Source organism: Mytilus trossulus, chromosome 1 (genome assembly GCF_036588685.1).
Source record: "Mytilus trossulus isolate FHL-02 chromosome 1, PNRI_Mtr1.1.1.hap1, whole genome shotgun sequence".
Classification (NCBI taxonomy): Eukaryota; Metazoa; Mollusca; class Bivalvia; order Mytilida; family Mytilidae; genus Mytilus; species Mytilus trossulus.
The window spans coordinates 100,801,494-100,820,703 of record NC_086373.1 but is presented as its reverse complement, the minus strand read 5'-3'; the positions used below and the strand labels follow the sequence as shown (position 1 = coordinate 100,820,703).

Genomic DNA, 19,210 nt, shown 5'->3' with positions numbered 1-19,210 from the left:
GAATGTTACTATTTCAGTTCCGTAAAAAATAAAACAAGTTGAAATAATGAATCTGAATGTAAAGAATGTAGATTGTAACACCTATCGTCAATCAGGTCAAATGCGTTTCAATAATTAAACAATTTCGATACAAATTCAAGAGTAGTCGGGCAGAACTTATTTTTTTTTGTAGTTTTTCTGTGATGCAATTGTATTTGAAGCGAAGAGAGAATACATGACAAATATATGCAAATGACGCATACTTGTTAAGCCCCGAGGCAGTAATTTAAAGTGTACGTTACATTTGTAATTAAAAAAAAGTTATCAAATATTAACAAAACATAGAAAATAATAGTTTGAAAAATTAGTTTGTCCATAGTTTGTCCAAACCCCAGAGATAACAGATCAAGGGTTCATTCAACCTATGCCAACATTTTGAAATTTAGGTATAAAATTGTGTGAAAAAATGTTGGCATAGGTTGAATAATTTGTTACAGATTAAGTGTTATAAAAACATAAATGAATTAGGGGCTAATCAATCTACAACCAGTTTAAACCTAGCGTTGATGTTTACTCAATATACAATTTCTTTCACAAGTACTAGTGAAAATGTAGGTAATTGTGTGTGTTGAGGATCTCTATTTCATAAAGGAATATGTTTAAATTTAGAATAATGAAATAATTGGAGGAAAAAAGGATTTTATGATTTTTTATTTAAGGAAAATGACCATCTAATCATATTGAAAATCTATGAGTGTCATTTCATGAATTATATAGAAGTATATGATAAAAATATTCAATTTTATGTAAAATAGATTCCTTCAAATACAATGGCATACACCTCTATTGAAACTCATGAATTTCATAGATACTGACTCATGTAAAATATCTATTTTAAATGTTCACTATTAATTCCAACACATTCAGAGAATAAGACAAATTTCACTAATATGATTGCCTCAAAAGTCAGACTATAAGATATGAACCGATGCTGCATCTGCACAAGCAACTAGTGTCATGTTGTTATCCTTTAGTAAAAAAACGAGACATAGCGATGGTTAAAGTTTTTGAAATTTTAATAATAACTTTCTTAAACTATTCTGGATTTCTACCAAACTTGGACAGAAGCTTGTTTATGATCATAAGATAGTATCCAGGGGCCGTGTCAACGAAACTGTCCTAGGACTAGGACATGTCTTAGGATGGTCTTAGGGCACGTCTTAGTCCTTGGTCAGGTTAACAAAAGTCTCCTAAAATAGGATAATTTCATTGACACGGCCCCAGAAGTAAATTTTGTAAAACAAAAAATCATTTTTTTCCGTATTTTGCTTACAAAAGGACTAAGTTTTTCTGCCAGGAAACACTACATTTGCTCTGTGTAAAAGTTTTAAAAAATTGAATAACTTTCTTCCACTATCCTGGATTTATACCAAACTTGGACAGAAGCTTGTTTATGATCATTAGATACGTATCCAGAAGTAAATTTTGTAAAACAAAAAATCCATTTTTTCCGTATTTTACTTATAAAAGGACTTAGTTTTTCTGCCAGGATACAATACATTCACTCTATTGTTAAAGTTTTTAGAATTTTAATTACTTTCTTATACTATCCTGGATTTGTACCAAACTTGGACAAATAAAAGCTCACAACGCAATATATAATGAATAAAAACAAACTTGAATTTTCTAAACTACCCGTAAAACAAAGTAAATAAATAGTGCACTGTCCAACTGGAAAGTTGCTGCCTTTAAATCAATCAAAAAATCTTTTTTTTTTAGTTTATTTTAAATTTTATATTGAAAAATTAATTTGATAAAAAAAAAGAAGTTTCTGTTGAAGTATGTTATATTTGTATATTTTCTTGCATTTTTAAAGAGTAATATTTAATGCTTAAATATACTGACTGTATTTCACCTTTTATTAATTAATAATTGTTATAACAACACCTATTGTATTTTGTTTGTAGGCATAGGTTGAATATATTTTTATCAAATATTGGCATAGGTTGAAGACACCAGATCAAGCTACATCAAACAAAAGAACAAATGAATAATATCACAAATTAGTTTCTGGTATTTTTTCGACTTAACTTTATCCATCTAATTTAATATTTTAAACTAAAAAAAAACACTCGTTGTTTGCTGCTTTCAATTCACATAAAATTCCTGTTTAACTGATATATTCGGAACGTTGGTTTTTAATTATCATATTATAGAAAGCGAGGGTTGAATTATCAATTAAACAGAGAAAATGAACATTTTCAGTCTTGTTTCATATTACAAATTATCGTCCAGAGACATGTTTGATTCGTATTAAACTCTATTCGTATTAAAGTTAATATAATAATTAAAAATAATATACCCCATGTCGTTACTTAGGGGACATATTTCAAGCATAACTTACTTTTTCTCAAATCATAGAAAATCATTGCGTGTGCTTGCTTTTTTTAAACATCATGATTTTCTATTTGATACATTATTTGAAAGCAATCGTATCATATAATGATAGCAAAATGGGAAGGTTATTGACCGGCATTATCTACTAAGGATGATCCCAATAGTACTATGCTACAGACTGTTGTATTCATTGTCTATAAGACAATCACTGTACTCAACGATATAGCTAAGTATTTAATCATCGTATTCATCGCAAATAGTTAACGTGTTACATTATTAATAAAATGGCTGGGTTCCTTTCTTTGCCTTTTATTGAGTTTCTTCATAGTCGTTTTTGTTCCGATTATGTTGACAGCATGCTATCGTCATTATTCGATGTTCTGACAACGATTTTGAATGGCCAGATATTCCAATTAAATACGAATACACTACCACAAATCAATACGCCACAAAGTTGAGATTTGATTTTGATAAGTAAAACGCCTATTCACTTCTGCATGGATTATTTCTTTAATCCAAATAAAAATACAGTCATTTTGTTTATTTTCTTTGGTTACATCTTCTGACATCAGACTCGGACTTCTCTTGAACTGAATTTTAATGTGCGTATTGTTATGCGTTTACTTTTCTACATTGGTTAGAGGTATAGGGGGAGGGTTGAGATATCACAAACATGTTTAACCCCGCCGCATTTTTGCGCCTGTCCCAATTAAGTCAGGAGCCTCTGGCCTTTGTTAGTCTTGTATTATTTTAATTTTATTTTCTTTTGTACAATTTGGAAATTAGTATGGCGTTCATTATCACTGAACTAGTATATATTTGTTTAGGGGCCAGCTGAAGGACGCCTCCTGGTGCGGGAATTTCTCGCTACATTGAAGACCTGTTGGCGACCTTCTGCTGTTGTTTTTTTATTTGGTCGGGTTGTTGTCTCTTTGACACATTCCCCATTTCCATTCTCAATTTAAGTTATATCATGATATGTTGATAGTTGTTACTTATAGTTGGTATTCCTTATTTTTAGTCTAGAATGTTATTTTACTAATATTATGAAACAAAATGCTGTGTTAATAAAACCAACTTGGATTTATCTATTTTCCAATTCAACTAAACTAGTGACTAACAATATGTAATCTGATAGTCGTGACGTCCTACAGATTAATTCAGTTTGTTAAGTAAAAGAGCAACCTTGTGTCTAGCAGTATATATACCTACACAAATAGTCAAATTCCAGAATAGCCAAAACATTCATATTTTATTTTGATTTTAAAGAGAAAGATCTGTGAAATATTTTGAATATTAGTCACGTAGACTTATTAACGACCGAAAGAGAGCATGATCCCATCTGTAAATATAGAAGATGTAAATCATAATTGTGTAAATAATATTGTTAAAAGAACTTGTGATATACTTGTTGATGCTGCTAAGACTACTTTTGGTACTTATGTAAAATGTGATAAACAAAATAATGTTAAAATGAATACATCCAAGCCTTGGTTTGACGAAGATTGCAAGACTGCAAGAAAAAAATTCAAAAAAATCTAAGAGAAAACTGAAACGTAATTTTTCACCAGATCTTTTCAATGAGACAAAATCTCTAGAAAAGCAATACAAAAAAACAATGGATAAAAGTATAAATAAACACCGCAAGAAAATTAGAAACAAGATTAGCACTTTGAAATCAAAAAATCCAAAGGAATACTGGAAAATTTTAAACGGTAACAAAAAATCCAAAACTCCAGATATCCCAATTACTGTTTTGTTTGATTATTTTAAAGATTTGAATAGCGGTGAAAATGAAGATAATGCAAATCCTTCGGAAAGCCAGGTTGATGTAGATAGTTTGAATGTACATATTAACTCTGTAATAACTCGTGAGGAAGTTGAAAATGCTTTAAAGGGTCTGAAAAATAATAAAGCATCTTCTAGTGATAGAATTGTTAAGGAATATCTGAAGCATTCTTTCAGTGTTATGTGTGATATTTATGTAAAACTATTTAATGTAATTTTTGATACAGGTATTGTACCCGAAGAATGGTTATGGGGTGATATAATTCCAGTGTTTAAAAATAAAGGGGATAAATTTGATCCAAAGAATTTTAGACCTATCACCATAATAAGCTGCTTTGGGAAACTTTTCACATCTGTATTAAATAACAGATTAAATAAATATTCGAAAGAATATCGCTTAATATGCGAAAACCAAGGAGGCTTCCGGAAAGAATACTCCACTATTGATAATTTATTTATTTTATATTCTCTCATTCAGACGATGAAAAACAAAAAGAGGAAACTTTTTTGTGCTTTTATCGATTTTGCTAAAGCTTTTGATACCGTTTGGAGAAATGGCCTGTGGCAAAAATTACTATTAAATGATATAAATGGTAAAATGTATAATGTAATTTTTAATATGTATAGTAGTATTAAATCTCGTATTTCATTTAATGGTGATACTACCGAATACTTTCCATGTAATATAGGTGTTAGACAAGGAGAAAATTTATCTCCTTTTCTTTTTTCTTTATATCTGAATGACTTGGAAGATTTTTTTCATAGAAATGATGTAATAGGTCTAAACACAGTGACACATGAAATAGAAGAACAAATTAATATTTACTTGAAACTTTATGTATTACTTTATGCAGATGATACTGTTTTATTTTCTGAAACTGCACAAGATCTTCAAAAACAGCTAAATACATTTTATGAATACTGTGATATATGGAAACTGAAAGTTAATCCAACCAAAACAAAAATTGTTATTTTTGGTAATGGTAGATTGAGAAGCAAATTAAATTTTACACTTGCTGGTAATGATTTAGAAATTGTCAAGGATATTTCATATTTAGGCATTATTTTTTCCAAAACAGGTAGTTTTAAAAGTGCTAAAAATCAACTCATTAGTAAAGCCACCAAAGCTATGTATGAAGTTCTAAGAAAAGGCCGCTTACATAACCTGACAGTTAAATGTCAGTACGATCTTTTTGATAAAATTGTAAGGCCTATATTGCTATATGGTTGTGAAATTTGGGGATTTAGTAGTACTGATGAAATAGAGAGAGTGCATTTGAAGTTTTGTAAACTTTTGTTAAACTTGAAAAAATCAACCCCAAGCTTTATGGTATATGGAGAGCTAGGCGCTTATCCTATGTCAGTATATGTGGAACACCGTATGGTATCTTTTTGGTCTAATATTGTAAACAGTTCTGATAGTAAAATGACAAATATTCTATATAGATATATTTATAAACTTAACGTAGATGGTGGATTTACTTTCGAATGGTTGATTTGTATAAAAAATATCTTAAATAAATATGGATTTTCAAATATTTGGTTAGATCAGGGTAACTACAGTTTTAATCCAAAATGGTTAAAGTTAAGCATTAAACAAAGAATTTTGGACCAATTTAAGCAGACTTGGAAATCAGAAATGGAGAATTCTCCAAAAGCATTATGTTACAAACTATTTAAAGAAAACTTTGAATTTGAAGAATATTTAGATTTATTACCTTATAAAGATAAAATAACGCTATGTAGGTTTAGAACTGGAAATCACCGGTTACCTATAGAAACCGGTAGATGGCGTAAAATTATTAGACAGGACAGGTACTGTGTACTTTGTAATTCTCATGTGATAGGTGATGAATTTCACTATATTTTAAACTGTACAGTTCTAACAGAAAGTAGAAGAGCTTTTCTTAAACCTTACTATATAAGCCGAGTAAATGTTTTGAAATTCGGCAGTTTATTTATTTCAAAAAATATTCGTGTACTGAAAAATTTGTGTAAATTAATTAGAATTATCGATGTAGAAGTATGTTCTCCTGGTTGAACAATAATCTCTCATTCTTGTTGCTCGTTTTTGTGCAAACTTGTCATGCGCAAAATCTGTATACATTATTGTATGTAAAAATATCTTTCTTTGTACCATTTGCTTGGTTTTATAAGAAATAAAGAATCTTGATGAGGATCCCATTTTCCTAACAGTTACAAAAAGACAATAGATATAGAAATATTTGCATACGTGTGAGTGTGAAAATCATTGTTTATAAAGCCATTATGGTTAATTATAAATACGTTAGTGCATGTGCTCTATATTTGCTGGTTCATAAGATCTCTGAAAATGGTCTTTATAGTCTAAAAAAGAATGTATTTAGTGAGGGTTTTGGAATAAGTATCAAATGTTCTGACTCCTTTGTGTTTTTCAATACAGTAATATACAAGGTAAAATATTTTGTCTTAAAACACATATTTGTCTTTTAATATAAGACTTAATAGCTCATAAACTAAGGGTTATTTGACAAATTTTAAGCAGATTCTTGGTTTTTTTTCTTTGGATTTGAGACTCAAAATACCAATGCAAATATAAGGTAAAAATACGAGTCAGTCTTTTCCCGCCATATTTTATCAATCAAATATATCGAAAAGGAACTCTTCCAGCTTTAAGTATCAATTATTTGGAATTCTTGATTTATTTAATTTCACCTTTCAGTTAGATAACCTTATATTACATCCTTAGTTTTCACGTGTGATGTCATGAAATGGTGTATTACCACTGTTTGAAATCATACATAATAAATCAAAAGATATGTACCGATTATCAGGTTATCTGCATGTTGATATCAAAAAATATCAGCTGCGAGACATAATATGAAGCTTTTTGTCGAGTGAGCGTAGCGAACGAGATCAAAAAGCCTTCATATTATGCCAAGCAGCTGATATTTCACAATATCAATATGCAGATAATCTGATAATCAATTTATCGGGCTATATTTGCGTGTTTAAGAAGTGTTTTCTTTGTTTCACCAGCACACAAAAGATGACTTGATAAGTTCGGGTCAAATTTATTAACGTCGGTTCAAACATTATGACGTCGCTGATATGTCCGGGTCAAAGTTATTAAGGCCGGGTCAACGTATTTGTCGTCACAAAGACATAATACGGAATAATATTAAGAGCTGAACAGAGTGATATAGACAGTGGGACGACCGATAAAATTTCATACACGCAACTAGGGAGAATAAAGCCCTTTTCACTCCCTTTTCTTTTACATGCTAGAGTTGGCTTTTACGAAACTGAACTTCGAACTGTCAAATGCCTGCAACAGCTTTTGAATAAAAATTGATTTTACAATAAAATTGAATGACAATTTATTTTGACTCAGCTTATTACTGTGTATGCCTCTAATAACTTCACGTGGGTGACAATGATGCTGTTATAGACTGAACCCAATACATAAATTGGCCAAGTTTGTGTTCAGTGTTGGTATCATTCTGATCTCCTACTTATTCATGTATTTTTGACTGTCATGCACTGTTCTCTTTCTAATTTATGTCTTCTATTTATTATCTATAACTGATTGAGTCTGTCATTCTATTTAAAGTATGAAATGCATTCAAATACCAACACCTACCTTTAACATTGTGTTAAACAATTGATTTTAGGAGGGCTTTATGTCAAACAGTCGAGCAACTGTGGAAACATTAACCTTATGAAAGACTACAAAGGGTAAATGAAGATATGACTGACTCATGCCAAAAGGGGTTGTTCAACTAGTTATCAAAGGTACCAGGATTATAATTTAGTACACCAGACGCGCGTTTCGTCTACATAAGACTCATCAGTGACGCTCAGATCAAAATATTTTTAAAGCCAAACAAGTACAAGCAATTAATTTCTAATGGTAAGTATAAGCCCAGTCTTACTGTGATAGTACACAGTAATAATTTGGACAATATTATGCATGCTGTAAAGATCAGTAATGTTTAGAGCTATGCAAGTTAGCATATTTTTCTGATAAATCCAATGTGAAAAAATTAAACCCTTGCAATCAGTTCTTATAATTAAAATTTTTGCCATGCTTAATTTGGCCTTATTTCTTATTAGATTTTTCAAACTTTTTATAATTTCAGTCCCATGTTGCTTATGTTCACAGGTTATTAAAGGAATCAAAAGCGGGGAACCATTGGTAACAAAATTTGAAAAAGGGCAAACAAAAGGAGGTAACACGCCAGCAATAAAAATCGTAGATGAAAGACAAATAACACAACGACTTAAAGACAGACTCACCTTGGTATATATGTGCATACTAGTATTCAACAAAGGACTCTCTCCAACAATAAAGACGAGAATAGAATTTATAAAAAAAAATGTCAAAAACTTTTATTTAATTTTTTATCATAGTTGTAAAGCATACAATCACGACACAGGACCACTGTAGGCAAGCATACAATCACAACACAGGACCACTGTAGGCAAGCATACAATTACGACACAGGACCACTGTAGGCAAGCATACAATTACGACACAGGACCACTGAAGGCAAGCATACAATCACGACACAGGACCACTGTAGGCAAGCATACAATCACGACACAAGACCACCGTAGACAAGCACGCAATCACGACACAGGACCACGGTAGGCAAGCATACAATCACAACACAGGACCACTGTAGGCAAGCATACAATTACGACACAGGACCACTGTAGGCAAGCATACAATCACGACACAGGACCACTGTAGGCAAGCATACAATCACAACACAGGACCACTGTAGGCAAGCATACAATTACGACACAGGACCACTGTAGGCAAGCATGCAATCACGACACAGGACCACTGTAGGCAAGCATACAATCACGACACAGGACCACTGTAGGCAAGCATACAATCACAACACAGGACCACTGTAGGCAAGCATACAATTACGACACAGGACCACTGTAGGCAAGCATATAATTACGACACAGGACCACTGTAGGCAAGCATACAATCACGACACAAGACCACTGTAGACAAGCACGCAATCACGACACAGGACCACGGTAGGCAAGCATACAATCACAACACAGGACCACTGTAGGCAAGCATACAATTACGACACAGGACCACTGTAGGCAAGCATACAATCACGACACAGAACCACTGCAGGCAAGCATACAATCACAACACAGGACCACTGTAGGCAAGCATACAATTACGACACAGGACCACTGTAGGCAAGCATGCAATCACGACACAGGACCACTGTAGGCAAGCATACAATCATGGCACAGGACCAGTGTAGGAAAGCATACAATCATGACACAAGACCACTGTGGCCTTTCTGGCTATATGAGTCTTTAACCAAGTTTTGATAGGTACCCCGGGTATAAGCAGAGCTATGATCTGATACACAATTATCACATGTCCTATACACAATGATCACCTGGTCTATACATTGATTGATTAATTGTTAGTGTTTTTTATTGGTGGAAATCCCCATAGTGCCAGGAGGAAACCCATAATCTAAATAAAATATATATCTGGTAGAAAGTATATGTTTGAGGATGATATATCATTATATGCCCATTTCTTTCTAAATTATTTGAGATTTAAAAATAATCAAAATTATCAATTTCATAAACAAAACAGTAATTATTTCATCACAACATTATCAAACTTCAATCTCTGTTTTTGTATATACATGTAAATACAATTGATCTTTTTGATAAAATATGCAATGCATAATCATTTTTTTTTCCTTTTTGTTCTTGTGCTGTGTTCCTTCCAAGTTTCTCAACTTATGATTTTTGATGAACCCCTATGTATTTTAATACTGTATATAATAAATAACCAAATGCATTTTAACTTAAAAGTTAAACATTTGTATATATAATTGTCTATGAACAATGGAGCATGGTTGTGATCCACAAGCAACAATAAATAAAACGTTAAGATAATTATTTTATGTATTGTTTTCAGGTGCAATAATAGATTCTGTCATTTCTGAAGGACCTAATATAATCTGTTGTTCTATCTTGTCCATTTCTAACTGTCTTGCTTTTCTCACAAAATCTTTCATTTGTGGACTTCTGTAATCATATGACAATATATACGGATGTTGTTCACAAATATAGTTATAAACATGGCACAATCGTCCAACTTCTTCATTGGTCAGATTTATTGGTTTTAAGGTGGGATTCACTTCCGATAACTCAAACATTTTTGCAGTGAGTTCAGGCATATCTGGTGGAAACAAAGTCCTGAAACATAGAAATATATAAGTTAAATTTACAATGTTTTTTTCTGTATCAGAAGGGTTGACTAGTTTAGAGAGTTAAATGAAAGTCTCATTTGAAACGAAAGTTTGATTTCATGCATGTTTCTGTGAGATAATGCCAGAATATATGCTTTGTGTCTTGACAGGTACTCAACATATACAGTTTATTTATGTATTCATTAATTTATTCACTAACCTGCTAATCTATTTTATTTTATCATATCAATCTTTTTATGTGATACATGTATTTAGGCAGTTACTATAAACTAGAGGCTCCACTTACATGTATCTAATATTCATGTATAATATTGAGATATATTTAAATCAAGCATGTTGGACGGAAAATGCAGAAAATTTCAGACTTTACTGGACCCAGATTTACTAACATTTTGCAACTAGTGCATCGATCACCCAAGCCTAAAATGAAATTATTTTTTCAATTTGAATCCACAATAATCCTATTTTGCGGCAGTTAGTGCGGTCACTTTTTAAATGGAACCTTACTCACGACCTCAATGTGGACAGAATAGTGATATCATACAATATGTCAGTATATCACCTATTTTGACCACTCTGCCACCAAAGCACCCTTAAATATAATATTTTTGAGACAATTTTTATACTTCAAATACAGGACAACTTCTCTTGTTTACCATATTCCTGAGAGAGAAAAAATCTACTGAAACAGATAATTTAATACATAATAACTTTTTTTTTAACAATTTCTCTGATGGATCTCATTAAAGAAGATATCTAAATTCCTTGAATGTCATATGTGAAAATAATCAGTTAATTTACTCAATACTGTGAAAAAATATGTCATATCAGCATGATCAGTATCTTTTCCATTTTTAAATGAACATGTTCCTCAATAACCCACTATTTAATACTTGTACAAGTGTATCTGGATAATCCTAAACAAAGAAAAACCTATCAATAGAATATTTGTGAATCTTTTAAAAAAAAATTAGTGTCTCAATGGTTAAGTGATCTGTTAACACTGGTCAGGTTAGTGCCTAACCAACAACATAATTTTGTAACTTGCTAACACATTGAAGTTATTGTAAACAAATAGTATAGAATTTCATTGTCTGCTAATGGTTAAATATTTTGAAAGTCATGTAAATATTAAAATCTATTTCAATATTTAGAAGAAGTCGCTAATGAAATGGTAGCTTTCGCATTTAACACTGTATAAATTCAGGTTTAATTGTAAGTTCCTATAGAAAAGTTTATGTTTAACAGTACTTACTCTATTCCTTTTCTGACCATTTTCTGTTTATAATGGAAAGTATGTCTGGCAACTTTTTCTACCAATTTAAATGGTTGGCTAATCAATGGTTTCTTTAAGGGGTTAAAGGTTACTACAGCAACATTGACTTTAGGAGCTGGCACAAAGGCACTACCTGTAATAGAAACCAGTCCATTCTAATAACAAAATGTAAATCAAGATGAAAATGACATCAAAATTTTACAGGAACATCTCTGATGACCAGTTAGTTATAGCGGACAAAGAAACAAAAATATTTTAAAAACCTTGTAAATTTTTTTATTTTGTTATCAATTCCTTAATTGTTTGGTGTGTCTCAAGCTACAAATGTTTTTATATATATGCCCTCAGTTTAACCCTAAGCTATAATCATTAAGTTAAGCCATTTCAATTGATAATTCATAGTGTGACTTTCTATGTTGTGATGTTACACTATTGTTCAGATAAGGGTGAAGGTTGGTACATTTACCTAAATAATTAAAAGGTTTAACCCCCCGCATTTATTTGCACCTGTCGTAAGTCAGGATTCTGATGTTCAGTAGTTTGCTGTTTGTTGACGTGGTTCATAAGGGTTTTGTTTTTTTATATCTATTAGAACATTGGTTTTACTGTTTGAATGGTTTGACTCAAGTAATTTTTGGGGTCTGTTATACATGTAGCTTGCTGTTCAGTGTGAGCCAAGACTCTGTGGTGAAGAATGTACTTTGACCTATAATGGTTTACTTTTACAAATTGTGACTTGAATGGAGAGTTGTCTCATTGGCACTCCTACCACATCTTCTTATATCTATGACATGTTGAAGCCATTATTTATCTAAGACAGAAACTTGCCAATCTCCACCATTTCATATATTTACTGAGCACCTATGTCACACACAGGGAGCATGTCAGAAATCAATTAAATGACTTATTAAAATATTTTCTTTACCTGACATCAACTTACCAGGAATAATAAACTTTGTATCTACATGACATAAATGCTGACACATCACAGATAATCGACATCGTTCTTTATCACCCGGTGGGACTGACATTCTGTAACCCACTTCCTCTTGAAAGGTCAAGGTTAGGTTGACTCTGCCATGTTTCCATGGACCTCTGCGTTCTGATATAGCGTGTAACAGTTTGATTATAAGAGGTGTAGAAACATTAAATGGTAGATTTCCTATTAAATGAAGATTTGGAGGGTCATCCTCCCATTTGTTCTTGATTTCTGACGGAAATACATCGTCCATATCATATTGTAAAATATCACCATGATATATCTTCATTTTCCCTCCACCTGCATCTCCTAACATCTGTAAAACAAAACGTTTGTAATGGAGAATTTGAATCATGCTATAGTATATTGACTGCCAGAGTTACATGCCATGGAAAATATAGCATACCAGTATTTTTTAAAACAAATTAAGAGTATTTTAAGATCAAATTAAAAGTATTTTAAAATATACGTATCATCTTTTTCAAATATATATATCAATCTTTGTTGAAATGCTAGCACAATATTGTTTTAACACAGGTCAGTTTTATTTTTAACAACTTGAATCTACCGTGAATAACCTATTATACCTAAATTACAATTTTTATTGATATCCTACCAGAAAAAGATTTTTCTCCAAATTTTAGAACATTCATAAGCATGAAACATCGTAGCATATAAAAATGTGTCAGCAAAGATGAACAGTATACCATAATTTCAACATTGCATATGTACCTGTAAACTTGGAATAAATCTTTTATCTTTTTCAATGACTGCCAACCCTCTGACATCTTTTTCAAGGATAGACCGACTTATTCCCCCTGGTCCAGGTCCAATTTCACAGACATATCCATCACTAATATTTCCAGCTGCTTTCACAATCTTTTTGGTTAAATTCATGTCTAGTAAGAAATTCTGTGACAGCTGTTTTCTTGCTTTAAGTTTGTACATTCTTACAATTTCAGATATACTTGGAAGGGGAGGTAATTTTGTAGCCATTTTATTCATATCCTTTTCACTATATTCTTGTAATATCACTGAAATTATAACAATTACTTTTTATGTGCAAATGGATATAAAGAAAATAATTATAATATCTATACATTTTTAAGTTATAAAGTATATACACTGTAATAATACATGTAGATGAATCTAATTATTCACTTATATCATGAATGTTCTGCATATAACACTTGCACTATGCAGAAAGTTCTGTTTCTTTATATTAAAAAGATATGCTTATTGTATCATGCTCAGACACAGATTAGAAAAAAAACCAGTCAAGAGAACTTAAAATCTCAAAAGAGATCATCAGATGAAAGTTAAGTTAACAATTTAACTTAATTTAATTATTTCGTTACTATTGAGATGTTGGTACATTTGTATTTAATAAAGTGACTAAGCATCTAGTTGAGGCATATGCTTTTACAAAATTCAACACAACAGACAATTGGTCTACAATTATGGAAAAAGGAAGATAACTTCAATTTTAAAGAATGACTTAAAGAATGACTTCATTGGTATTATATATTAGTATGATTAGAACTGATATTAGATTCCTGAACATTGCTCAAGTTATGTAATTTTCTTGACAACTACAACATAATCTTTTTGTAACTGAAATATATTTCAGTGATGAATTTCAGAAAATGTTCATGGATAGTTTGTTTAGAATGCTTTGTGTACCTCAAAAGTAGATCTTGGAAGATTTATATATCAAGTCATTACCATAGGGTTTGGATTGCATTTTTTGCAATCTTTACACAAAAAACACACCAGCTATCACCTAATCAAAATCCTTCATTCATATAATATAAGATGCAATGTAATACTGGGTAATACTGGGTAAACACCAAGGTTGGCAAAAAAGCCATGCCAGTGGTAAATACCGGTATTTACCGGGAAATACTGGCAAATACTGGGAAATACCGGCAAATACTGGTCGATTGAAATTTTGAGTGGTCATTACAATAAAAACCACTATCTACTTGGTCAATTATAATTACAATTAATAACTAATTTATATAGAAAGTGTTCAAATCAGTTTTAATGCTTTCATTTCTAATTCTTTGTAAATTCAAACAGGGATCTACATTGATTATGTGTACATAATAGTATAGTAAAAGATAAAAACTTTTTGTCCCTACTTCAAATTTCCTTTTCCAGCATGAAATATTTTTTTATCTCAACGTTAAATAGCTATAGACAGGAAATAATTCATTGTTTAAAGGAGTCTTCATATATCAATTTTATTACTTTCAACCCATGTATTGTCAACTTTTATTTGGGGCTGTTGTTTTAGTAATTAAATTTTCACACCTAGCAATGCCAGGTGATAGGTAAAAAGACCCATGGAACTTCATTTACAATGTACCTGTAGTTTTATTTACCTTTAATTTTAATTACCTGTAAAATTATACATTTTGAATAAAAATTTATTGATTAAAACATGATGAAATAAAATATGAATTTGTCTTAGGTATGCAATTTCATAATTCATAAAAACTAAATTTTAAATCAGTAAAAATAAGTGTTATAAATGAATAAAACATATCAAATTTATTAATTTTATAAGCTGACACATTATATTTGACTTTTTATCAAGATTTTACTTCAATTAATAGTAGAAACAACCATGAAAATTTCAATTGACCAGTATTTGCCAGTATTGACCACTTGGGGAGTATTGTCCGGGCGGTAAATACCGGTAAATACCACTGGTAACTACCGGGGGTGGTATTTACCGCCCAACCTTGGTAAACACAAAATGGCAAACCAACCAATATCATCCTATTTGACTTTAACATGTTTAAGGCCATACAAAAACCCATAACTAGAACAATTAATATTTGATTTTTCTAAATCCGAATGTATTTATGCCAAAACAAAATTGGCTTAGAAAGTTATAATTAAAATCGACATAAGGAGACAAAGTCATTACTATTTTGTATTGAATAACAGCTTTAACAAATTAAATACATATTTTGCTGCAGAAAAAAGATGTTAGTGGATGAAAAATCTTGTTTGTACATATTTTAAACCAAAATATAAACAAATTTTGAAGTGTTTTAAACATAACATTGAAATCAATTGTGACATTTCTGCACAAAAGATTCTAGATTATATAGCACCACAACCTCAATGGTCACAGGCTAATGATGAAAAAATAAACATTTATCTTTAAGCAAAAAAAACAAAAAAACTTTTATTTTATTGAATAATTGAATAACACCAGATTGCTTAAAGTACCTGACAGCAAAAAGACACAGTATATACATTAATTCTTTGTGGAAACTACATGTATTAATATTCACAAACTTCCAGATAGAGTTGTGCATGCAGGTTTTGTAGAGGCATTTAATACCGCTCTACAAGAACACTGCCCATAACAACAGCGCTCTTCTCCATCACAATTCTATAAAGGAGTAGGTACGGTAAGAGCCCTTTTTTGCCCCAAAATATAGGAGTTTTACAAAATTGTTAAAATGTAAACTTTTAGTTATTTATTGGATAGTAGAATGGTTCTGCTACATAATATTGGCTGTTTTTTGGCAATGCAATGCACATATATTGAGTACTAGCACCATTAAGTCATGATAAATTACTGAAATCATCAAAATTCAAGCATTTTAGATAAATTTTAGAAAGTTTTTGTGTAAAACGACAGTATACGTGTTCATCCAAAATATTAAAATGGAAGTTGTATTTGATGATAATACATAACATATATAAAGATTGAGGATGAACACGGATGCGGCCACTTTCATTTTTGACAAAAACCATCTGAAAAGTGACTTTTTTCGCATATTTGGTAGATTTTACATATTTTAGCTTGAATTGGATCGTTTTTTTAGACTAAATGAGTTAAAATCTTTCACAAAAAATAATAGACCACTTTCGAGTTCATACGTCACCGGAAAAAACTCGTCAATTATACATGCCTTTATGACGTCATTTACCAGATCGAGGGTGTCACCTGTATCCCTGCACTATCTACGTTCATCAAGCGTCTTAGTGATCGTCGTTGTGTAGGATAAACTAGAAATAATGGTTGTTCTGTAGCAGAGTTGGGGTAATTGTAATTGTAATCGTTAATCAGCTGTAATTGATTAAATTTTTTCAAGTAATCATTGTAATCATTAATCAGCCAAAAATCTGATTACATGTTATTTAATTTAATCAATTACTTTTCAAAATACCCTGTAATCATGATTACTTTATGATTACATTCGGATTACAATGGAAAAAAAGATAGTTTGGTTTACTTTTTTTTTTATAAAACATGACAATTGGTTTGTATACTTCAGTAAAAATAAACTGTTACAGTATTGAAAAGTCATCAATAGCCTAAGAAGAGACATATAATACAATTATATGTTTCTGGCCTTAGTAAAAGATATTGTACATATATTCACAATTTAAAGATGTACATATATATATATATTTGATATTAACTGTTATATTCAAGTAATACCTTTCTTTAACCCTTAATTATAATCTTTTGTTAATGTTGTGATTTTTTTCATCTTTGAATTGACAGGTAGGAAACCAATTAAGGTTTGTTTTTATTGCAATTACCAACTGAGTATAGCTGTAGGACAATCTATATGGTAAAAGATAAATCAGACATGTGATAATTTATTCAATTAGCACAAAATTAATTAAAAGTTGTACAAATATCATGTTTAAAATAAGCAAATTTTTGTATGTATTTGGACTGGACATGTAAAATGCAATGTTTTTTAGCACTTCTATTTTGTTTACAATTTGATTAAACTGGTACAATTTCATCCATATTTTTACTCCCATAAACTGCACCTTGAAACAAATATAAATTAAAGTCTAGAATATGTCAGAAGACAAACAGCAAATGCTTTTTATAAAACTATATTCAGTTAAAGTCAAAATAATTCAGAGATTAATGATGATTAAGTGAAATGGGTTGTAACCAGTGACACAATGTTCATGTATGTATGACGTGAACTTTTGAGGTTTATTAAATAGATGAAGTTTGAAGTTATCATTTTATAATACAGCAAACACAATACTTTCTAAAAAAAATGCTATAGTTATATAGTAACCGTTTATTCATTCACATCATGCAAAATGTTTTTTTTTTTAATTCATTGTAATCAGATGTAATCATGATTACTTTGCCAATGTAATCATTGATTTAATCAGACACTTTCAGAAATGATGTAATCATGTAATTATAATTTAATCGTACAAATGACAAAGTAAATGTAATTCAATCAATTACATTGAAAGTAATCGGACCCATCTCTGTTCTGTAGGTACTTAATGACAATTCCCTAATGACAGCAGTGCTGGTTGTCAATTTTGAGAATTCAATTTGCCGAATAATTCGTACAATATAGAATTATAGTTTTCCAACCACTCGCTCAACATTGGAACGGAAGTGACGACGCCCCTAAACGCACAAATGACGGTGATAAAGGCGCGTATAATTGACGAGTTTTTTCCGGTGACAGATGAACTCGAAAGTGGTCTATTGAATCAAATGAAATAGACACTTAAGAGTTTAAAAAGTTGTCAAAATCTTTCGTCCGATGAAACTGAAATTTGAGGCCAAAATCTGTCCTTACCGGACCTACTCCTTTGATGTCACAGCAAAAAAGTGATTGTTGTTTGATAGAAGGTGATTCTGAGTATATGTAGATCTAAGGTCATTTCGTAGACAAAATTCAGCAAAATAACATTTATGCAGATCAGCTAAGATTTACAACATAACAAGTTTTAGTGGGGTTGACAACCGAGAAAACAGCAAAATATAATGGAAATTCAATACAGGGCAACTATACAAAATTGTGAGTAAGTCCCTTGTGTGTTAAATTATAAAAAAGAAGATGTGGTATGATTGCCAATGAGGCAACTCTTCAATAGAGATTAAAATAACTGAAATAAACAAAATTATAGGTCACTGTTCGGCCTTCAACAATAAGCAATGCCCATGGATACCCTATAGTCAGCTAAAAAAAAGGCCCTGATAAGATATATAGATTTTTTTGCTGAGACAAATGCCCCTGCCTGAACCACAGGGGCTTATTAAATGGGTCAGACAAGGTTTTATTGTTAATGGCGGTCGCTATTGCCAGTATTGGATCAACTACACAAGCCCCTGTGCCTGAACTGGACATAACCTCATAATTTAGGCTAGTCCGAGATTACTCTGACGTCCGACGGCTGTTTAGCCAGACAGCCGTCGTACGTCAGAGTAATCTCGGAGTAAACTTTTTGGCCGAAACGTCTCGAAACCTAGAAATAGAAATTTAATTCAAAATTGATATAAATTAATTACAGATGACATAAACTCTGTGTACATATATATGAGTTACCATATATATGTCTATAAAAAAGCTTTCAGTCGCTCGTCATATCGGACAAATTTTCCCTAGGCGCAGACATCTTGGTTATTGGAGTGAGGTGTTCATTTAATATTTATATCAACTTGCCTCCTTGTACATAATTGTATCTTAATGGTAAATATAAAAAGTGATTAAATACTGCGTAATTATTTAAATA

General features: G+C 31.2%; 1 protein-coding gene across 2 annotated transcripts; it reads right to left on the bottom strand.

The window, feature by feature from the left end:
- Positions 1–10,089: 10,089 nt before the first annotated feature.
- Positions 10,090–19,160, bottom strand: LOC134693846 (dimethyladenosine transferase 1, mitochondrial-like). 2 transcript variants are annotated; one of them, XM_063554797.1, is made up of 5 exons: positions 19,024–19,160; positions 13,403–13,704; positions 12,632–12,986; positions 11,671–11,824; positions 10,090–10,401 (listed from the first exon to the last, which is right to left on the bottom strand). In XM_063554797.1, exons 2-5 carry the CDS (start codon positions 13,673–13,675, stop codon positions 10,104–10,106), a joined length of 1,080 nt encoding a protein of 359 aa, XP_063410867.1. In that variant the 5' UTR covers positions 13,676–13,704; positions 19,024–19,160; the 3' UTR covers positions 10,090–10,103. The 2 variants fall into 2 exon arrangements, with proteins under 2 accessions (XP_063410867.1, XP_063410860.1); XM_063554790.1 differs by having other exon boundaries at positions 18,987–19,123.
- Between the last annotated feature and the right edge of the window lie 50 nt (positions 19,161–19,210).